This window comes from Etheostoma cragini, chromosome 13, assembly GCF_013103735.1.
Source record: "Etheostoma cragini isolate CJK2018 chromosome 13, CSU_Ecrag_1.0, whole genome shotgun sequence".
In the NCBI taxonomy this organism is placed as follows: domain Eukaryota; kingdom Metazoa; phylum Chordata; class Actinopteri; order Perciformes; family Percidae; genus Etheostoma; species Etheostoma cragini.
In genome coordinates, this window is record NC_048419.1 from 2,255,607 (window position 1) to 2,278,385 (window position 22,779).

Here is a 22,779-nt window from a genome sequence, read left to right on the forward strand (position 1 = left end):
GGGGAACATTGGGGGAACGTTCTCTAAAGGTTGCAACGTTAGGGGAACGTTCTCTAAAGGTTGCAACGTTAGGGGAACATTCTCTAAAGGTTGCAACGTTAGGGGAACATTAGGGGAACGTTCTCTAAAGGTCATATGAGTGTGCCTTTCATATCTCCGGAAAACTGATTTATTACAATACTGCTATGAAACAAATATTTGTATTTAACCCTCAAATTTGACCCATTTTCAGAAAAAAATTGTGGCACAAAAAATTGGCTGTTGAAATAAGCATTGAATATGTCAACATTAAAAATATCTAAAAACGTTAGAAAAAAACACCCACAACATTGAAAAAGTGAAAAAAATGTCGGAAAAAACAATAATAGCCTAATGTTGAAAAGGAAGACAACACAAGGGTTAAATGCAATAGTCTAAATTTAATGGAAGCTGAGTGCATGGACGAGGAAAGACTATCTGGGATTGAACTATCTCGTTAGTATTTACTCTTTGGTTGCTCTGCTCTAGCTGTGCTCTGCTCGCTTCGATCAATCGACTCTTCCTGCACAGCTACCAGTCTGCATGTACTTTTACCTTCATGTACAGTTATGGCAGATATCAGCAAAAGTGAAAAGGTTCGGCTGCACGCCCCAGGCTTAGAGGAACTGCGTGGTGGTAAGGATCAGCTTTGATATCACAGAGGCGTGCTTCTGTAACAGGATGTTCATAAAAATCGACTATAACGACTTCTTGCTGGTTGCAGTATTACAATCAGGACTGGAAGACAACTTTGCTGAAGTTCACGTGAGTGTTGTGGACTGTCCAGATCTCACCAGAGAGCCCTTCCACTTTCCTGTCCCAGGTAAGAGTCCATCAAGTAAAATGAAAATGTGGAAATGAAATCCCTTATACATGCGTAGTGTGTGTGTTTAGTCCATTCATGCACAATTTGACCCCTTGTTAACCCTTACACTCCCAGTCTTACTAATGTAACTTCCATTTATCAGCCTCTTAAAGTCTCATTAGCTTCAAATATGGATGGATTGCACATGTTCTTCTTTAGAAAAGCCATTCCAATTGGGAATGGAGATGTATTTCACTTAAAAGATGTCTGATGGATTATATCCTTACTCGTCTTGAAGAAAAAAATGTTCAATAAAGCATTTTTTTTCTAAGAATTGTGACATTGTCAAATATGACAGCTTATTACATAACAGCAATACATCTAATCAGCGATATCTGTGAGTTCCGAGTAGTTTTATTCAAGTTTTTATATTTTATTATTATTCAAATTATTATATTTTTCTCAAATTAAACCACGCCACTCACCTTAGGCTGAATCCCACTTCTCGATCTGACCCCTACCCCTTGGCCCTTACCCCACTCCTTGGCCCTTAAAACCAAAGGGTAAGGGCTAGGGGTGAAAATGTACCCCTATGAAATGGGACGCCACTTGGTTACATCACCATACAGTATTGATCACAAACTTCCAAGATGACGTCTGTAAGTGTGTCTATATGTTAATTGCATGGGGTTTGACAACAGTGTCATATGCATTTATGTATTTTTAGTTATTTTATGTTCACTTTGGTGGTGCAGAGGCATATGTTCTTATTTGTGTAGTAGTTAGGTCTGTTTGCAATACCTAATTTTTCACACACTATATGGTGTGTTGTGTTTCAGTTCTCACCGTTTTGAATGTCATTGATGTTCATGAAAACTTTTTTTGTTAACAAAAATCTGTCTTTATTGCCCTATAAATTAAACATAACAGGCAAAAACATTAAATGAAATGTATTATATTACAGAACCATTATCAACTATTACAACCATAACTGTAGTGCCAAAACCATAAAGAACTGAGGTATTCAGTGTAGTTCCACGTTAAGTAGAATGGGACACAACCTAACTTTGATACATATCAATGGAATTACCATGATAACCAGAGATGGCAAAGTGCTCACTTCCCATGTAAAAGTAACTAAAGTACAGGCTTGGAAATTTACTTAAAGTGTAAAAGTAAAAGAAAAGTAAAAGTAGACTTGCAAATGACAACCATTATTTATGCAAAGCTCCCTGAACCACATGAATGCTACCAAACTGCAAGCAGAGAAACTTCAGTGGACATGGAAAACAGGCTTTTTATATGTCATTGGCTTCCATTAAAATGGATGTCTGCCATGATTACTGTGGCAGAGACTGGGTTAATAATATTCTGACTGAGTAGCAAGATATAACACCCAAGGATGCGTTAAAGCAAGCATGATAGCAGGCATGGGCAAATGATATCTCAACTGACAGTGGGATAGACCAATAGGTGTGTGTGCAAGTGTTCCTTAAGAAGTGGGTGGGACACCAGTGTTCAGATGCAGATTATCTACTGAAATACTGATTTATATATATATATATATATATATATATATATTTGCATGTGTGGAACATTGGAGGCCTACCTGATTTGTGTCATGTTGGTTTTCACTACCTTCCTTCCTCATACTGCAGGCTTGTGTGGAAAGCCTCGCATCACCGATGTTGGTGGCGTGCCGTACCTGGTCCCCTTGGTTCAGAAGCACAAGGTATTTTTTTTAAATAAGAATAATGCATGGAGAAACTTGCCTGTAGTGAATGGGATTATTATACTGTTGTATATCTCCTCATCCCAGGAGTACAACATGAACACCCTATCAAAGCAGCTGGAGCTGCCAGGAGCCTTCGTCCTCGGTGCAGCAGGTGCTCCCAGCAGAATCGTTGGAATGAATGCAGAGGTTATTTATTTTTACTTCACACTAGCAATTTGGACAGAGATATCTTCATTTACCGTCTTGCTTTCTGAAAGGTGCAGCTTACAAGTCCCTTTACCCGGAGTGGAAGGCTCAGATATAATCTCTCATAGCATGCAAGACAACGATCTGTTAAAGAAGTGGCCAAAAAAGAACAGAAACTGGTACCAGAACGTCAGATAGTTTTTTTTTTTCTAGGAAAATCGATACAACATAGTATCGCGATATTTTCAGTGGCAATACTGTATCAATACATAGGCGCCACGTATCGATCTTTTAATATATGTGTTGGTCAGTTCGTCCCATTTTTCAACAATAAAATAGAAGTGAGATGAACAAAAATGAAATGTATCTTTTAGATAAAACAGATGTTGACAAAGTTTCCTTTTGGTGACATCATTTGAAATTAGGAAAAATCTGAAATTGGAAAAAAGGTTATAAATTGCAATATGTCACGGAATATTACAATATGTTTACAATTGCAATAATATCGGGAGGAGTCTGGTGATTCCTACTTTTCATGTACATGTTTTTCCCAGCATGTAAATATGGGATTAAAAAATATTGGGTGCTTGTGGGTTTGCTTTCTGGAGTTTGGACTGTAAAGCAAGTTGTTCTGCAGTGAAGCAACTGACTTGATTCAGAGTCACTGGCTATGTTGAATGGATGAAAAATAGAGAAAAGGCACTTGAGGAAAGTTTGAAAAACAGTTTTGGAACCCAGAAGCTGATGCACTACATATTGTGGTCCACAGCTGATGCCTCTGGTTCTGACCGAAGCAGAGGGAAGGCCTGCAGTGAACAGCAGCTACATCTCCTCCATCAACCCAGCTGATGGCCAGTGTCTGCAAGAAAAATATAGTAGCAAATTCTCGGACTGCAACTTCGGACTGCTGGGCAATCTGTACGCTTGTGAAGGGAAGTCTGGAAAGGTATTAAGAACCAGCGCTGCTGCTTTATTTTTGTCTCTGAGAAGGAAGGAAAAAAAGCATTGTCATTTAGCTTTTGGCAAATAATGAACATCTTTGGTTATATATGAACATAAGCACTATTATCTGCAAGTTAGTAGCCTTGCTGAAGTTGCTGTGCGTGACTTTCAGCCCCATCACATGTGTGTGCCCACCGTTAGAAGGGATAAACATTAACAAAAGAAAAGTGAGTGCATAAGCGGAGCTGTTGTGCCCTCCAGGTCCTAGAGGTGCGGGCCAAGAAGAGAACAGGAAGCCACAGTCTCGTGACAGCTATGAGGACCACGCTTGGAGCTCACTACCCCGATAAAAGCCTGGCTCTGGGTGGCACCTTTATCATCCAGAAGGGAAAAGCTAAAATCCACATCATGGTAAATATCACTGCTGGAATGTAACTAAGTACATTTCCTCAAGTACTGTACTTAAGTACAAATTTGAGGTACTTTTAATTTACTTTTTTCTTATCGTGCCACTTTCTACTTCTACTCCACCACATTTCACTTTCAACATTGTACTTTTTACTCCACTAGATTCATCTGACAGTTACTAGTTACTTTAAGAATGAAGGGTTTCTGCACGTAAAACACATGTAGTTTATAAGCTATGATGTTTTATTATAAATTAAAGTGTGGGGGGAGGTATTTTACTTCCAAAGGCAGAGGGAACTTTATCAGGATGCATAGTATCCTGATCCATGTAATAACTGGCCTTTTAAAAATAAAATGATACCTGCCTCTATGTGGATTTAACATATAGGTGTGTATACTTATGCCCCCTGTATTTTAAGGAAGAACATTTATTTATTTACAATATATTATTCATTCACAAAGAGAATTGGTGTCCTTGAAAGAATGGACTTTCCTAATTTTTTTTAATTAAGACATTAAAATCAATTTCCCAAAACTGTTTTTATTATTCCTCTTTTTAATCAACTTTTGCATGGGTGTGGAAACTTTTCAAGCCACTGTACATACTTTTACGTAAGTAGCATTTTCAATGCAGGGCTTTTACTTTTAAAAGAGTATTTTATCAACGTTGTAATAGTACTTTTACTGAAGTAAAGGATCAGAATACTTCTTCCACCACTGGTAAATAATTGTCATTTACATGCATTGATTTTTTTTCTTTGTACATGCTCATCTATAGCCAAGAGAGTTCTCGGTGTGCCCCCTTAACACCAACGATGACGTCAACAACTGGCTCAGGCACTTTGAAGTCAGCGCTCCCCTCATCTGCAAGTCAGTGCTGGTATCCAGAGACCCTGTAAGTAAAAAAATAAAAAAACACACTTACTGTATCTCAGTGAGACAGAAAATGAGTTTCTAGCACCTATGCGGCTGCTTGGTTGTGGTTCTGTTCATGCGTTTGCTGCATTTCCAGGGTTTGGACCTGCGTGTAGAGCACACCCACTGCTTCAGCCAGCACGGAGAAGGTGGCCACTACTACATAGACACCACACCCGACAGTGTGGAGTACCTGGGCTACTTCATGCCTGCAGAGTTTGTGTACCGCATCGACAGGCCCGAAGAGACCCATGGAGTTGGACGGGACTGAAAGATGAATGAATGAATTGTGACTGCAGCAGCACAGCATCTCGTGATAATCTAAATTAATCAAGCAATGCGTGATTTAGTTTAGAGTCTACGTATTCTAAAACTGCAATCCAAAACTTACATTTTCTTATGAATATGTATAATTTCTGTAAATCTTTGCTCTTAAATCAAATCTCTGAAACAAATTTTACATTTCTTATGAACAAAATCACTAAGTTTCATGTAATAAAAACAATGGTAAATTTGGATTCTTGGCTGCTTGTTCACTGGATGTAGTGTGTAACACTCATTACCTCCAAATAGCCCAAGAATAGTACATCTGGGTCCTTTAACTATATAGTTGCCTGCCAACTCCATCTTGATAAAAAGTTGTGCAAGAGAGACCAGAGACAGTTGCAGTAATGTCCATGCACTATTTGCACACAGAGAAATCTGGGACAATACTTTTAGAGGCCTACCATATACAGTCTATGGTTCCTAGACACCCACGGTCCACCCAGACAGCTGTTTCCACTTATTTGTTTAATTACACCTCTTTGTAGGACAGTGGAGGGGGGATAAAGTGTGCTCCGTTGATAACACCTGTGCTGGTTCTTAAATAGCAATCTGGTGAAAATATCATCTAATAACAGAAGCTACATTTTTGTTACTGTGTAAGTGTGACCCTCATCCTGGGTTTGAAGCTAAACTTGGCTTCTGTTTTTCCCATTATCATGAGAAGCCACAAATTTCCCCTCTTTCACCTAGAGAAAAATGACCACATCTACACTGGTGGAACAATGTAGGTTTGTTATAAAGGCTCATTTAAACCACACATTTTTTATTGATCATTCTGACTTCCAAGTCACTTTTGTAAAGAAAGCATTATAAACCCCTATCAACATTGAAAACTGGTGTCACGAAATTGGTTATAAAAAAACAAAAGACTAAAATGTGGTACAATGATATACAATATATTTGGACTAGCAGCAGTACTATGACATATGGTCATTGTAGAAATGCAAACCATTCGGAAATATTGAAAAATTTATATTCCTATCCTACTATTAGGATAATACGGTAAAATGATTCCATTACAATTTTTTTTTAACGATGGTATATTGTGTGAATATAATCATTACTTCAATGAAACACATTTATCTTTAAATAGTTTTAAATACATGTAGAAACCATATTACGTTACAAATCTTTTGCCTTCTGGTGTGATTCTGTAGTGTTTCACCGCCCTCTTCTGACCAGAGCAGGTAACACATCATTTCCCACAATCCTGCTGCCGCAACAGTCCGGAAGTAAGACGTTTATTGACAATATGGCCGCTGTCCTGGGTTTGGATTTGGAGAAAACTGTAATTTGACAGCACTCACCGGGGCTGCGATAATAACCCATTTTCCACATCAGGAGGGTGCAGAACAGATGCATTTGAATGAAGGGACCCGCGAATCCACGGGATGGTGTCAGTGAGCTGAGGAAACGTCCAGAGTGTCAAACCCGTCATGTCGTTTTTCAAGAGGAAAGGTGAGGAAGCTGCAACGTCAATGTTAGCTAGCAGCTAAGGGAGTCCGGCTGAGGAGAGAGTGGTCCCTGATAAGATGTAACTAATATGGTCAAGACTGCGGCCGCAAACTAGCCAAAGACACCGCGGTGTTTGTGGAAGTGAGGTTCCCTACTGCCGCTGCTCACTGCAGTAGCATGGTTAGCTTAGCGTTAGCTAGCGGTGGCCTCGCTAACCTCCCTCAGCCAACGTTAACCTAATATTAGCCAGGGTGGCAATACATTCACCACATATAGCTGTCAGCGGTACGTTATTGCAGTTAGACACATCACTATATTTATGTATAGTGACAGTGCTCGTAAATGTTAAAACCCCCAACAAGCACTATTAATTGAGATAGCCATCATTTGTGTCGAACTGTGCTATGGCAGCTAGCTAGCTAGCGTTACCAGGGCACTTCATACATCTTTAACCAGACACATTAGGGTTAACAATATCGCGTTGCGTTATCATTGAGAACATTTGTGTTAGTCTTCATTAAGAAACGTTTGACCGCAAGGGGTGTACGTTAGCTAACGTTGGTAAGCTCATCCAACGTTAAGTAGAAGGGACTGATTGACCTGCAGTGTTATTTATTACACGATAAGGCATTGTGTCAGGCTAAACCCTCATAGTTTGGGATAAAAGTAGTTAAAGAATGGTCATTGCATGACATACATTTTGTGTCTTAAGGACAATAATTTCTTACCAGCTTAGTTTACTATCTTTTATGTCCATCTGTAGTCAGCTGCTACAACTTAAGTGGACTGATATAAAAAAAATGTATAAAATGGTTTGAATTGTGCTTCCCACTGTTGTACTCATTCGTTGGTTTATTTGGTTCACCTACAGCCCTTGAATAGTTGCATTATACTGACAAGTGCATGTTACAGTTTTTCCACATTATTTATCTCAATTTGGCAAATATAGTACCAGAATGTCAGATAGTTTTGTTTTATATAATCTATATATATATGTATAAGCTGATGCAGAACAGCACCATAACCTGTATCCATCACAATTTAATAAAGTCTAATGGACAACTCTCTAACACAATGTTACCAAAACTGAACAATATAATATAACAAGACTGAACCTGTAGGATTTATTACAGGTTTTGTTGTATAAGACCACAGCAGTTTCTCTAGGTGTAGCTAATGAATTGCAGGCCAAGTGTATTTAAAGGTGAAGCACTACATATTCTCAGTTATCTCATTGCTTTATTAAAAGAGCACCAATATGAGGATGAAGCAGAATGGCTGTGTGATTGTGAAACAGATTTCAGCAGAAGTCTGTTTGTGTTTATTTGGTTTTTCCTCATAGGCTACAGTGGTGAAATTAGCCGACAGCGCAGGTCTCCACAATGAGGAAATATTAAAGAGAGCGCACTTATAACTTCCTGAACCAGGGTGACATTCAGGACTGACAGGAAGTAGCCGAAGTCTTTGATAAAGGCATGGTTGAAATATGTAGGCAAAGTTTTGCTGAGAAACTATGATCCTAAAGTCAAATTGAAATGATCCATGTTGAAAAATAGATAGCAAATTGATTTGCCACTAGTAATGATAATAATACAATGTTCTCAATATGAATATCTTTTCTTAGGGATTGACATTTTCTCTGTTAACTTAGTTTTATTCACTGTAGTTAAGTTTGTCCCACACAACATTGTGTCCCACCTGTCCTTTAGACATGTTGAACTTCATGTCATTCACTGTGACAAATAATTTCAATAATAGAGCACTTAATGAGGCTATCCTCATGGTGCTTGTAGATGGTTCTAGTTTTCTTTTTAATAGATTAAGCTGCTCTTTCTCTCTCCCTCTCTCGTCTTGCATTGTCAGACCATCTTCACAGCACTGGGGAGTATGGCCTGGCTACACTACTTATCTATTCTGGGATAGGGGGAAAAAAAACACTCTGGCTCTTTTGTTTTACTTTAAATCAATCACAACCATCCTGGGCAGCGCTAAGACCCGATAGCAAAGATAGCAAGAGGGGATGTCAGGCTTTATCCCAGCAATGTAAATCCAGACTACTTTATTTCTGTTTGAACTGATGTTTCATCTCTTCCCATCAATGCTATATTTCCATTTTGCTGTTAGTACATCCACATATATTTTTACCAGAACGTTAATCGTAGCAGCTCATCATGATCCTATGAATTTTCATTTAGAGTAGAAACATCTGGTGTTTTTTTTTGTACCACATTTCAGTTCAGCACTGACAAAAATGTTGGAGCTTTTTAAAAGTCACAGCTGTTTGCTTGTGACAGACGTGTCCCAACTGACTTTGACTCTGGCACATAACCTGCTCTGTCCAAAATATCTCTCTGAAAGAGCATCTTCTGTACCAATGGCCCAGGCCTCCCGGTCCATTTAGTAATGTCAGTGCTTGAATTTGATACTTATCCTGGCCGTCCTTTGCAGCAGCAGCAGCCTAATCTGGAGATATAAATGGTGAGTCACTCTGATGAGTGGCTGCCACAATGTCTGCCACTGTGCACTTAATCCACTGCGGGGTACATATTTCATCCACAGTTTTGATTTGACAGTTTTCCACAGAGCTTTGGAGGGGCTTCATATAAGTGTAGTATTCAATAGTTTTAGATTATGCCACATGATTTATGATGTTTTATTGGGGGGCTTCAGGTGTAAACTGTCATGTATTCACCTCCACTTGACTTTAACCTACCAGTGTTGTTAGACCAATGTCACAAATTGTAAGAACTGTTAATGCTGACCTACAGTATCAAAGCCCTCTCAGTCCTGCTTACTTTATATTGAGGAAGACTGAGAGGACTTTTCACAGATCAGAACACAGCTTCCCTTTTTCCTCCTCATCTGTAATCAGGTCTGCAGGGAATGAAGTTTGCTTTTCTGGCATATTATTTAACTCACTATGTCATTATGTAGCCAGGTATTGAGTTTCAGTCTTTCCGGTGACACCCTGCCATCCCTTTACCTCCCTTGTCAACGGATCTTATTATGTATGGGTTGTGTGCTCGCTGGTCTCACTCTGCACTGTACATGAATGCTTCTCCGGTTACAACAGAGCATGTCATCCTTCAATCACAAGATTGGCAGTTCGATCCCCGGCTCCTCCGGCCGCATGCCAAAGTGTCCTTGGGTAATAAGCAAGACGCTGAACCCCAAGCTGCTCCCGGGACACTGCTATGTGGCTGTCAGTGTCTACTGCTCCTAATGCTTAGGTGTGGGTTACTTGCCCCTACTGACAAATAAAGTTTCTTCTTATTCTATCTTCTTTCTCCTCGCAGCCAAAAGCAAAGAACCTGAGAAAGGGACCGATGCTAAAGTCAATAGAGGTGAGTTCATCATCGTTGTCATCATCTTCATCATCACCACCACTTGTGTGAGGTTATGAATGAGTTTTTTTCAGTTGTGTCATTTAAAGTGAACTGACAACACTACAGACAAGGGTGTTTTAATATTGAAAGTTGTGGTTATTTGTGTAGCATCAACCACCAGCCAAATGCTGGTATAATATGCAAGTGTTTGGTAAATTGGCTTTTCTAACCAGCCCAAAAAAACAATGGTAATCTATACAGTGGCTGTATATATTTGAACAAGCCGTTTGGTTGGTGGACAAACAAGTTGGCCTTTAATTGATAGGACAGTTGTACACAGGATAGGGAGGTTGGAATCAAACCCTGGGCTACTGCTGTAAGGACTGAGCCGTGGTACTCAGGGCACACGCTCTACCAGGTGGATGCTCACCTGGTAGAGCGTGTACAGAACAACAAAAGCAATGATTTTGAACCCTTCTTTGAGATGTGTTTTCATGTGTGTGTTGTTGTTGTTGTTAGAACTGAGATTTAAATGGCTCTTTGCTGAAGTTGGTTTACTGATGTTAAATCATTGCTGGCTATGTTGTCACAAGACCAACATTTTGCCCTCAAGCTACTAAGTGAAACAAATACAGCTCACAGTCAAACAAACAGTGAGCAGTCTGTCTTCTCAAACATCATCACACCCTGAGGCCTTATTACACTTAACTGTGAGCTCTTTGACAAACCTGCACTAAAAAGACCTTTTCATTCAAGTCACACTGATTTCATACGTTCAGGCCACTCACAACATTGATATCATTTTATTTATTTACTTCTTTTTTCCTCAAATGCCTTTTTTTCTGTCCTTCATCCTCCTCTCACAGCTCCAGCCAGCCCTCACTCTCCATCACTTGGACTGAGGAACCACAATGCCATCCAGGAAGCTGCCGGGCCCAGCCATGTGGCCATCAACGCCATCTCTGCAAACATGGACTCCTTTGCCCGCGGTCGCACCGCCATCCTCAAGAAACAGCCGAGCCACATGGAGGCGGCGCACTTCGGAGATCTTGGTACAGAGCCTGCGTTCATGTGTTTGTGTTTTGCTTTTAGTGATGATAACATATGAAGGAACCAAACATTTGGCCCTATACATATGAGTTATATTCTGAAAGGTAACTACGGACAAAATTGTCTGATGTCAGTCAATGACCTATCAAGGAGGTATGATGCAAGTTATAGTCTTTGTTTTATGATTTTATGTTGTAGTAAATGCAAAAAATACATAGCAGAGGCAACAGTAGAAGGAGTAGAGCTGCAACTAACAGTTATTGTAGTTATTGATTAATCTGCTGAATGTTTTTTTAAATTAATAGTCTATAAAATGTCCAAAGTCCAATGTGACGTCTTTGAATTCCTTGTTTTATTTGACCAACAGCTCTAAACCCCAAAATATTTGTGTTACTACTATCATATTTGAAAAGGTAAAGGAGCAATCCTTACATTCAAGAAGCTGAAACCAGACAATGTTTGGGTATTTACTGAATAATCAAGTCATGTCAGGTGATTGAAACCAAATATTTCAACAGAAAAAACTCTAATAATCCGCATGCGTAGTATTTTATAATTTTAATTATAGCATGTTTGCAGTGTCTGCCAAATAATGAAACCATAACATACCAACACAAAACCAATAAGATCTAAACGCACAATAATATGTAACATTTTCAGCAAAATAATGAAATGTAAATGTTGCAAACTTTGCTTCATAAGCTCCTGTTTAACCTAAAGGGGATAATTAGATTTCTCAAAGTAAAGTGCTATAGCTACAGTATGCCTCTGAGTGTGTCTCTTGCATCACTAAAATGGCTTAAACGGCACACTATGCAACTGGCAAACATCTCGTCATTAATTCTGTACGACGCACTCTCACGACTTCATGCCTTAGTTTTGACAAGGCGCTCAGACATTCCAAAGCCTGTCAGGATAACGCTGGCCTCCCAGTCCGTCTTGTTGTGTAGTCACGTGGTTAAGAAGCTCCTCCCTTACATTGCAAGGGCTCTAAAATGATTCTGGGTTATCCACGTTAGACGCCATGAAACGAGGCAGTATATATTTAGTGAAGCTGACACGCTTGACAGCAGTGGCAGGAACAGCACGAGCAAGTTGCCCAGACAATAGCTGGGGCGAGTCAAACGGAGGTGGAGGAACCTGTGCCACAGCCTTGATTTAAAAAAAAAAAAAAAAAAAAAACAGAATGAAAAACATTGGGCACCAATGAAATCTGGGCTGTGGTTTTAACACAAGGAAGAAGGAAGGGGGGAGGAGAGGCAAGGTGGGTTATGGCTTGTAGGCCGCCATGGTAGTTCAGCCTAGAGCCATACTGGAGATAGTGGGAGTTAAAAAGGAATCTTTCCAGGCCAGGTCAGCGGCCTGTAGGAGGTGACTAGCAGTAAAAAGCATCATGTTGGAGATGATCATGTGGTTTCCTTGCTTTCTTTTAACAGCAGTTAAAAGAGTGTAGAGCAGATGTAGCACATGTGAAGGTGCATTGTAACCGACATTGAGTGACTCTTAAAAGATATTCAAATGAAGCAGCTGCCTTTTTATGATTTGATGCCGACAGATGCTGCACGGGTTGTTGTGATTTTTTTTGATCTTGAGGAATCTGAAGAGGCTGATTGATAAGCGCCTCACACTGAGTGACACCTCTTGAACATTAACACCACAAAGCCTTCAGTCCACACTTGCTGGATTATGAATCAGAGCAACAGAGTCTAGACTCTGTTGCAACGGATGTTGCAGATAATCCAGCAAGTCTTAGGTTTGTATTCAATGAACCATTCCCTTGTTTACTTGGTTTTGGGAGTATGTGTTTGTGAAAGCACTCCCCCAGAATGGTGGATGCTATTCGAACAGACAGTCTCTCTTTGAGACACAGTAAAGTCAAATCTATGGGATCTCTTTAGGAGTTAGGAGACTTGTCAAAGGTTGCTATGACTGCCACAGTTATTGCTTACCAATACATACACACATGAATGACAAGATGGACAGGAGACACTGTTGTTGCTTTTGATGTGGGATTCCGAGTTTGTCTGCGTTAAGTCATCTGTGTAATTGCATAGTCCAAGGCCAGCTTGAGACAGACATGCTGGGAGCCAGACATTCACATGATTTTCAAAACAAATGTCCAGGAGTTCAAATTCACCTTGTGGCAGCCTTTAGTCTGGACCAAATTTCCAGTTAAAGTAGGAGAGCTGAACACAGATTTCACTTCTTATTTTTTTTGCAACTGCATCAAAATCCTGCACATTTTATTTCCTTGTAAATAATAGAAAGTAGGCGGCTCAGTCTGTTAATAATGTGAAATACTTTAGTGTCTAATGTGTGCTTAAAGGCCCTATAATTCTCATTGTCATGTGAAAGCAGGGGTTTTCTCCGTGACGTTTGTATGGTCTTCTAACCACAAAACCATAACCTTAATTCTTTTAAATTTAGATAAATTACTAAAATATTGCATTGTAATGTCATTTGTTACCTGCAAGTTTTAAAACATCGCAGCGTTAATACAATTTTCAAAATTGTATACATTGCATTACATTCAAGTGTAGAGTTTGACAGAATGTGTTAAAGGTAAGTTAAGTAATTTGTTTGTTTAATAATGTTTATTCTCCTTAAGCTATACTCATATACTAATTTTCTGGATTGTCCTGTAGCTAGGAATAAATCTTTGACAGTTTTTAATTTATTTTGATTACAAAAGTTATATACATATACATTCTAGCTGCCTCTGCTAAGGTGATTGCTTAATTGCGTGTATATTTGTTTGTTCCAGGTCATTCCAGCGTGAACTATCAGCCCCAAGAGGATCGCTCTCGGCTGTCAAAGACGGTGGAGCATGTCCTTCGGGACAACGTGGCGATACCCCACTACATGCATTTCATGGAACACCAGGGTGCTGACCACCTGGTTCGGTTCTGGTTGGAGGCTGAGAGTTTCCGCTCTACCAGCTGGTCGCGGGTCCGAGCGCACAGCCTAAACTCTGTCAAACACAGCTCTTTGGCCGAGCCCGTCCCCGCCTCCCTTGGCGGCTCAGAGCTCCCGGAGCTTGCCCTACACACAATCAATGCTCTCAGCCGGGACAGCAGCAGTGAATGCCTGGCAGCGCACCCAGAGCGGCGGGACTCTTTCAGCACAGAAGCGGGTCTGAGACCTAGCACCCCTCAAGCAGGAACCCCCAGCAGGCAGGCTCCCTCCCAGACAGGGACTCCCTACAAGGTGCTGTCAAACAGCGCCCTGCGAGACCTCTCAGACAAACTCATGAAAAGTGAGTTACTTTTACCCTTTCTCTTTATATTTGTGTTCATATAAGTGTGACTCTTTTTTTAAATACTCAGTGGGCTAGTGAAGCTGGAACAGAACAAATCATGATGCACATGTGACTTAAAACGCTACTCAAGCTTTCACTGAAGAGACAAAGAAGAGCAGCAGATGAACACATCAGATCTGTGTGGAGCAATGTGGAGACTGTAACCCTCCTCAGATTAACACATGAAGACAAACCTAAATGCCAAAATATTCCATCCTGTTTCCCACTATTTGAGGTTTGACTTGTTTTTACTTCAACGGTTAAAAGGCATTGGGGTGGACAATTAGCACCACCAATTTTTGTTGCCATACATTCAGCTGCTTAAATTACAGTAGTGGATGGAAGTGTGCATTAAATAGCATTGTTGATTTCTGGAAATGAGGTTTAAAATGTGCACAACATTTGGATGGCAAGATGGCTAATGCCGGGGGAGGGGGGAGAGAAACCTTTTTGGCTGTTTTTATTTTGACCTTAACTTTCTATTCCTCACTTCATGTTCACCAAAAATATTTCTCACAAGTGACCTGGAATTTTTAACCCTTTTTGATTGTTTTCTATTGAGCTATCAAGTCAACATGTTCAGAGTTTCATACATTGTTCACTTTTCATAGATGTTTATATAAATTGTTTTAAACAATTAACACAACACAGTTCAAGTTAATCAGACAAAGAAGAAAAAAGAAAGCAAGAGAAAAAGGTGTGTGGCAAAGGAACAGTTGGGGTTATGTTACAGTAAATGGTCCCTGAAATCTGATCTATGTGGGAAATCAATTCTATAATATATAAAATGACCTCTGCCGGATGCCACGTCTGTCTGTTGTAGCCCAACTTCATAGTTGTCTTTTGCAGCTTTAAGGGATGGGTTCACATTTTTCAAGTTTATCTTATAACAATACCGACGTTGTGTATGTGTTTTGCATCCCTGGATGATCAGCTTTTTATGTTTTTCTATTGTTTTTTTCAGCTCTAGAGAAAGAAGCAGTTACCATCTTCACCAAGTACATCTCTCCAGACGCCGTGAGGCCCATCCCCATCACAGAACAGATCAGAACCGACATAGTTGGTAAGATACAGATGTTGCCAATAGGAATTCGTTGTATTTTAAAAAAAAAACATTGTATTTTATGTGTTCTAGATTTCTGTAACAAAAACAGTAAGTCATCTATCTTTAAAAATATTTCTCTAATGAGTCTCTCCTCCATGTAGCTAAGATATGTGGAGAGGATGGCATGGTGGACCCAAACTGCTTTGTCATTGCACAGTGGGTAGTCTTCACCATCTTGGAGCAACAGTGAGTTTCTGTCTATTCCTTTTCTAGAGGAGTTAATACATGCATCGGTATGTTTTAACATTAGGATTAAATTGCAGCCGTTGTTCTTTGTCATTTTACCACCTTAGCATCCAAAGTATGCCCATATTCGTCTCCAACCTGCTCTTTCATTTCCAGGCACTTTAGCGAATTCCTGCGGAGCCATCATTTCTGTAAATACCAGATTGAAGTGTTGACTAGTGGCTCTGTGTTCCTAGCTGACATCTTGTTCTGTGAGTCAGCTCTCTTCTACTTCTCTGAGGTGAGTGGGCCCTGCGGGTCCCAAAACAGGATTTATTTCTCTCATTCTCATTATAAACACATTTTTATACCAATCTTTTGTTGCCAGTGTTTTTTTTTTGTACACAAACTGTGCCTCTTCTTTATTTCTCATTAAACACTTTTCCTTTCTTGCCACTACCGTTTCTATTAGTTTGTTTATTCTAGTGGGAATTTCTGTTGTCACAGTAGCAACAAACTAAGGACACAGTAAACCTAACTAAACACAGAAAACCTGTGGATGCTCGTTTCACAATTGCCCAACCTATTGTTATGCTACAAAGTGACTCAAAAGCTAAAGACTCAGAAATGGCACAAACTAACTCCTAATTTCCACCGGTTTGGAATGGCTGTGGATCTGCGGGACCACTAAGGTCTATATAAAAGAGACTTCAGATACAGTATAAGGGGACCACTAAAGTCTATATAAAAGAGACTTCAGATACAGTATAAGGGGACCACTAAAGTCTATATAAAAGAGACTTCAGATACAGTATAAGGGGACCACTAAAGTCTATATAAAAGAGACTTCAGATACGGTATTAGGGACCACTAAGGTTTATATAAAAGAGACTTCAGATGCAGTATTAGGGACCACTAAGGTCTATATAAAAGAGACTTCAGATACAGTATTAGGGGACCACTAAAGTCTATATAAAAGAGACTTCAGATACAGTATAAGGGGATCACTAAAGTTTATATAAAAGAGACTTCAGATACATTATTAGGGGACCACTAAGGTCTATATAAAAGAGACTTCAGATACAGTATTAGGGACCACTAAGGTCTATATAAAAGAGACTTCAGATACAGTATTAGGGGACCACTATGGTCTATATAAAGAGACTTCAGATACAGTATTAGGGGACCACTAAGGTCTATATAAAAGAGACTTCAGATATGGTATTAGGGGACCACTAAGGTCTATATAAAAGCATCCCAGGCGCACCATGTCATGGGACCTTTAAGAAAACAAGGATACTGCTAAAACCGACATGGACTCTCAGTTGAATTGGACTCTCAGTGGTGTGCTTTGTACCTTCTCCCCTGCAGTACATGGAAAAGGAGGAGGCGATGAATGTATTGCAGTTTTGGCTGGCGGCAGACAACTTCCAGAACCAGCTGGCAGCTAAAAAGGGCCAGTATGATGGCCAGGAGGCTCAAAATGATGCCATGATCCTCTACGACAAGTAGGTTTCTCTCAGCTTCTCTGCAAGCCTCCAAAACAACCAGTTATTTATGTTAAAAGAATGGGTTTGGCCTTATATTTAGGAGATGCCAATACGTTAAAATCATTTCTGTTACTGTTTTCTTTTTAGTCTCAGAACTGTATCCTGTTTCAGACACAATTGTCTTTTTTGTGACCAGATGTTTTTATTTAAAGATTACAAACAATATGCTGAGACATGAGAATGTGACCCAAAAAATAAAATAAAACCAAAATAACACAGAGAGGATTAACGGGAAGGAGGAACCCTGATAAAAACATAATGGTAAAAGTGATGTCCGCAGCTTACAATGATACATACAGAAACAGGCATACACAGACACACATATGAGCAGACACACACACACACACACACACAGACGAAAAAGATAAGGGACCAAACACATGTAAGTAGAGGTATAAGTACATCAGACACCATTTTCTTGTAATTATAGGAGGTAATACATAGTTTTGCACTCTGTAAAATGGTAGCTAGCATTACCAATGTTTTGTTTATATATACTGTATATTTATTTATGCAAAGTTAGCTGTGTTCATTTTATATTTGCCACCGTTTCATTAATAATTAGATATGTAATATTTGATACTGCCACCCTTTTTACACATGATCCTACCGACCAGGGGTAGCATAACCACACCCTCCGTTTAAGATGCAATTTTGCAATTTATGAATTGGGTGTAGATTCAACTCCTGGTCTAGGTGCCCTCATCCCCTGAACACAGCCGTTGATTGCTCCATTTCCTGCCCCAGGTATTTCTCACTCCAGGCTACCAACCCTCTGGGCTTTGGCGACTCTGTGCGGATGGAGATAGAGTCGAATATCTGCCGAGAGGGGGGGCCCCTCCCCGACTGTTTCACCACTCCACTCAGACAGGCCTGGACCACCATGGAGAAGGTCAGATTCTCAAATAATCACACACCAAGGGCATTATCTTCAATATGGGCCTTCTGTTATGTTATTTTAATAAGTAAAGAAAAACAAAATAAAGCACGCTGACTCATAGACATATAAAACCTTTAATTTATTTACAATGCCCTTTAAAATGCTTCATTAGATTTTTTTCAAAAGTCATCTCCTTGAACTGTTTTCTTGAATGTAAAGGATCCTTTTAAAGGTTTTGTGTTGTAAGTCACTGATGAATTGTCCTAATATACCACTGACAAATGCACCTGCCTTCCGTTAATGAAATGAAAGCTGTTGTTAGCACATAAAAGGTCAGTAACAAACCTTTGTGAACTTGCCCAGAAATACATCACGGAGCTCATTATTCTCTTAACAGAGTTGGTTACGTGTTGCATTTGTTCAGGTCTACATGCCAGGCTTCCTGTCTAGCAACCTTTACTACAAATACCTGAGTGACCTCATCAACTCGGTGCGGGCAGACGAGTTTGTGAATGTCAGCACTCCGGGTCAGGGCGGGCCTGGAGACAACGAGCGTTCAAGTTCAAATGCCAGCGAAGGCTCTCAGACTCAGGTGACCCCAACTTTAACCCTCATCTTAAGCCCCTGTGGGGATGTTCCCCCGCCTGCTGACATTTAGACCTGTTCTGCCTCATTACATGAATAGTAAAGATATTTTTGCTAATGCCAAAAGGTTGCGGTTGTTCATCTTTAGTTGGATTCATTGGAAACAGTGTAATGCTGCCCGACATTCAGTTCATTGTGTCTTTACACCACAGCAAGGTACCAAAAGGGCAGCGATCAAGATCCTAAAGAACTTTGACGAGGCGATCACGGTGGACGTCGCCAGCCTGGACCCTGAGTCCCTGTACCAGCGGCCATACGCTGGGTGAGTTTTCATTGTCTAATGTATCAGATGGCTTAACTACCATTTGTTTTATTTATTTTTTGCATTAATCTGGTAAATATGTATTATAAAGAATCTATTTTTCAGGTATTTGCTGTTATCTCATTTGTCATTTGGTACTCTCCCTTGTTGTCTTTAATGTGAATGTTTATTTCCTTTTATTCTCCTTTGATTGGCCACCCTGCTGTTTGTAGGGATGTAACAGTGTGATCATGGGACCTCACGATTATAATGACCACTATTAGCACCGTTTCCCGTAGTATCGCGGCATTTTTTTTAAATGTGTTCAATATGTTCCCAAAGCACTGATAGGCCTAAACAAGCTGAAATAGTTTAAATAAATAGTTTATTATATTACAAAAATGTAGGCTGTAGCCTTGTAAAAACAATAATAACTGGCTGCTGACCAACTGGCCCGCTGTAGGGGGTCAGGTAAGAACTAGAACCACAATGTCTTTCATGTATTTATTATTTACAACATGAAGTTGTATTTAAATGTTATAGCCACTAGCATATAACAAGTAACAATACTAAGAATTACATTCATTTCTCTGTAATAATTAACATAAAGGTAACATGTTGGTCAGTAACACAAACTGAGAATAAGCCACATCTATTACAGCACACATATACAGTGTAATACACCTTTAATAGCTTAGCATGTGGCTCCACAGCGCCGGTCTGTTTACTGGTGATTGCACCTTGGTAGCTAATCGCCCTAACACAACCTAAATCAACACGTGGCTGCACAAGTTAATGAAACAATCTGCCCACATCACTTCCACGAGTCCGAAAACGGAAAAGGAATGGTAAAGAACAATGTCCGTTGACAGCTGCGCGTTCTGTCCCCTTCTCCTGTCTGCGCGCAGTGCGCCTGCACATCAACTTCAGGGGCCTCGTATGAGGCCGGGAAGGGTTTCCACACCTTGGAAATCCACCGCGATAATAAGGATATTTTATATGAAAACAGACAAACAATTATCGTAAACATATTAACCGTGCTGGTTGGCTTTAATGCTTGTACTGCTTTTGTTTTTATTGACTCCCTCCTAAGTGTTTTATGAGCATGGTTTGAAAAATCCTGTCCAGAAATAACTCAAGATAATGATCTTGCTGAGGCTCAGGGTGCTGTTTTCATCCCTCTCCTCTCCTCTGTCTGCTCAGAAGGATGACGTTTGGGAAGGTGAATGAGATGGGCCAGTTTATCAGGGAGGCCGAGCCGGAGCCGGACGTGAAGAAATCCAAAGGCATGATACACTCCCACTGGTCTCTCTCTTCTCTACCCGCTCTCTCTCTCATTATCTTCCTCTCACTCTGCCCTCACTTCTGCCATATTTTATCTCAATCCTCCTTGAAGTGAGAAACATCTACTCTGCGCCCATGAATATAAACCTTGTCTAGTGGCTGCTTCCATTCTCCTTACAGCTCACGGCATTCACTACAAGATTCAACAACATAGTCCTTTTTCAATTTAATATCTCTAAGAGTGCTTTATTGTAGTCTACAATAGAGTAGCAGACATTTTGGATACAGAATAATTAGTCCAAAAAGAAAACAGACACTCTTGAAGCACAAATTACTTAAATATGTCAGGGTTAGCTCACCTTGGGAAAGTCTAGCCTGCACTTCACAGTAATTGAAATTCTTTTATTAAGATAACCAATTGAGATGTACCATCTCGTTTTTGAGGGGGTCCTGAACAAGATACCACAAAAAGACTGCACATATACAACCAAAAGTTCACAATGGACATCAGCAAAACATGAAAGCAACCACACACAACCTGCAATGACAACATAATAAGTAACAGGGAATAATGGTAACTCAGAAAATAGCTACTGTAGCTTTACTGTAAAATGTCAGTGAGATTCAAAGGTGTTAAGTCTGCATGTACAGTTAGTATGAAAAGACTGTAAGATGAAATGGAATGAAAATGTACTGGTAAGTTATTCAAGTCAGAAGGTGCTTTAAACATAAAAGCTGTTTTTGATATGGACTGAGAAACATAAGGTACTGAAAAGCTGTACAATATGTCTCGAATGATGAATGGAGGAAAAGTTTAAAAAATTAAAAAAGGAACGTTGAAATGAATACACTTGCAACCAATGAATCTTCAGTTCTGCTCCGATTGAGATACTGCAGGGTGTGTGCTCGTTACTTGTGCTTACTCATTCAGTCACTTTTTCTTACTCAGCATTCCCGCTCCTCTCATTTAGGTTCCATGTTTTCTCAAGCCATGAAGAAATGGGTCCAAGGCAACTCAGATGAGGTGAGGCCGTTAAAATATTCATGAACGTTCCAGTGGTCTGAGGCACATAGCAAGGCTTTCAGTGGCACGCTTTGAAATTCACTGTGACATCAGCCCTGTGACGTATGATTTATTGAAGAATATCAAGTGAAAGAGTTATTGTTTGTGCTGTGACCCTCAAAGGCCCAGGAGGAGATGGCATGGCAGATAGCCAAGATGATTGTCAACGACGTGGTCCACCAGTCAAGTCACGACAGCCCCGGCAAGGCCACCAAGGTACAGACCCTCGCTCAGTACTCCCTTAGCTGTGCGCTGTTCTTCTCCGTTCTTCTCTAAGGGTTTTCTTTTGTCTGTCTGCAGTTATGACCCCACTGAGGAACCAAAGGACTGACACTGGCCAGGCCACTGCAAACTGTACACCGGGTTCACCCTACAATGAACTGCATCACTCGGAGAACGAACAAGGCATTTTTATCACCTCCCCCATAGTGTGTGTGTGTGTGACTGTGTGTGTGTGTGTGTGTGTGTGTGTGACTGTGAGCTTGGGTGAGTGGTTGTTCACGCATGGGCTAATGGAAAAGTTAAAGTACATCATTGTCCCAATCTTCCAACTCCATGAAACTTTTAAGGTTCACGTGTAGTAGTCAAAGGTAAGGCAAGTCTAAGCGCTCTCATCAGAGTGGAGGAAGTTACTCCTGAAGAAAGAAAACCTACAACACACTCACACTCGAAGTAAGCCGGCACGAAGGAGCCGCATGGCCGTCAGGACCATTAGTGCGTCGCTGGAGCCACACGTGTTGAAAATGTCTCTTATCTCGCACCTAAGGAGGATGAGACAAAGACTGAAGGACTGAATTACTCTCACTCCCTCGTGACACTCCTCCCTACACCTTTTATAACCATTCCTTGTTTTTAGATGGAATTCCCTCCTAAGGGTCAGCCACGTAAGGCTTACGCAGATGAAAATCGGCTTTGTACAGTTTTTGTACACGCTTCCTTCTGCCTGCCCTAGAGTAGTGTTGTCTGCTGTTCACTGGTGTGAGCTGTCCTACCGGGGCCGGCTTACGTACTGTAGAACATTCGGAAATGTGACAGTGAAACAGAAGAAGAGCTGATTCAATTCTTGGACTGGCTGACCTTCTATATGAACCTCCTGGCACCTTTACAGAGTGTAGAAGAAGAAGAATACTCTCCTCCATGTCCTAAATGTTTATATATATATATATATATATATATATATATATATATATATATATATATATATATAGATTTCTGGTTTAACCCATATATTAATGTCAGTCTTTTTTTATGGTGATCGCTGTTGTTTTTATTTTTATTTTTTTACTACATCACTGAAATAAAGGTCAGTGATGACCAGACTGTTCAACTGGTGTGCTCAGTGAGTTAAACCATTTTTTTTTTTTTTCATTTCTTTTTTCTT

The 22,779-nt window shown here is 40.1% G+C and overlaps 2 protein-coding genes across 3 annotated transcripts; both read left to right on the plus strand.

The window, feature by feature from the left end:
• Positions 1-473: 473 nt before the first annotated feature.
• c13h11orf54 (chromosome 13 C11orf54 homolog) lies at positions 474-5,478 on the plus strand. The gene is made up of 8 exons (XM_034890631.1): positions 474-654; positions 743-841; positions 2,482-2,555; positions 2,643-2,744; positions 3,514-3,690; positions 3,948-4,097; positions 4,873-4,989; positions 5,107-5,478. The coding sequence occupies exons 1-8, from the start codon at positions 588-590 to the stop codon at positions 5,278-5,280; spliced, it is 960 nt and encodes a 319-aa protein (XP_034746522.1). The 5' UTR covers positions 474-587; the 3' UTR covers positions 5,281-5,478.
• Positions 5,479-6,547: 1,069 nt separating this feature from the next.
• akap10 (A kinase (PRKA) anchor protein 10) lies at positions 6,548-22,086 on the plus strand. Of its 2 annotated transcripts, none has more exons than XM_034890346.1 (15): positions 6,548-6,794; positions 10,088-10,135; positions 10,984-11,169; positions 13,932-14,423; positions 15,430-15,528; positions 15,672-15,756; positions 15,913-16,036; positions 17,107-17,243; positions 18,033-18,177; positions 18,590-18,757; positions 18,963-19,072; positions 20,255-20,337; positions 21,307-21,359; positions 21,522-21,614; positions 21,699-22,086. In XM_034890346.1, the coding sequence occupies exons 1-15, from the start codon at positions 6,773-6,775 to the stop codon at positions 21,702-21,704; spliced, it is 1,851 nt and encodes a 616-aa protein (XP_034746237.1). In that variant the 5' UTR covers positions 6,548-6,772; the 3' UTR covers positions 21,705-22,086. The 2 variants fall into 2 exon arrangements, with proteins under 2 accessions (XP_034746237.1, XP_034746238.1); XM_034890347.1 differs by having other exon boundaries at positions 20,258-20,337.
• The last annotated feature ends 693 nt before the right edge of the window (positions 22,087-22,779 follow it).

Bases quoted from the DNA above. Each gene is read 5' to 3' on its own strand.
- c13h11orf54 (XM_034890631.1), top strand. From the start codon at position 588: ATGGCAGATATCAGCAAAAGTGAAAAGGTTCGGCTGCACGCCCCAGGC. The intron at 655-742 runs GTAAGGATCAGC...TGCTGGTTGCAG, and splicing joins CTTAGAGGAACTGCGTGGTG to TATTACAATCAGGACTGGAA. The intron at 2,745-3,513 runs GTTATTTATTTT...TGTGGTCCACAG, and splicing joins TCGTTGGAATGAATGCAGAG to CTGATGCCTCTGGTTCTGAC.
- akap10 (XM_034890346.1), top strand. From the start codon at position 6,773: ATGTCGTTTTTCAAGAGGAAAG. The intron at 15,529-15,671 runs GTAAGATACAGA...TCCTCCATGTAG, and splicing joins GATCAGAACCGACATAGTTG to CTAAGATATGTGGAGAGGAT. The intron at 20,338-21,306 runs GCATGATACACT...CCTCTCATTTAG, and splicing joins GGACGTGAAGAAATCCAAAG to GTTCCATGTTTTCTCAAGCC.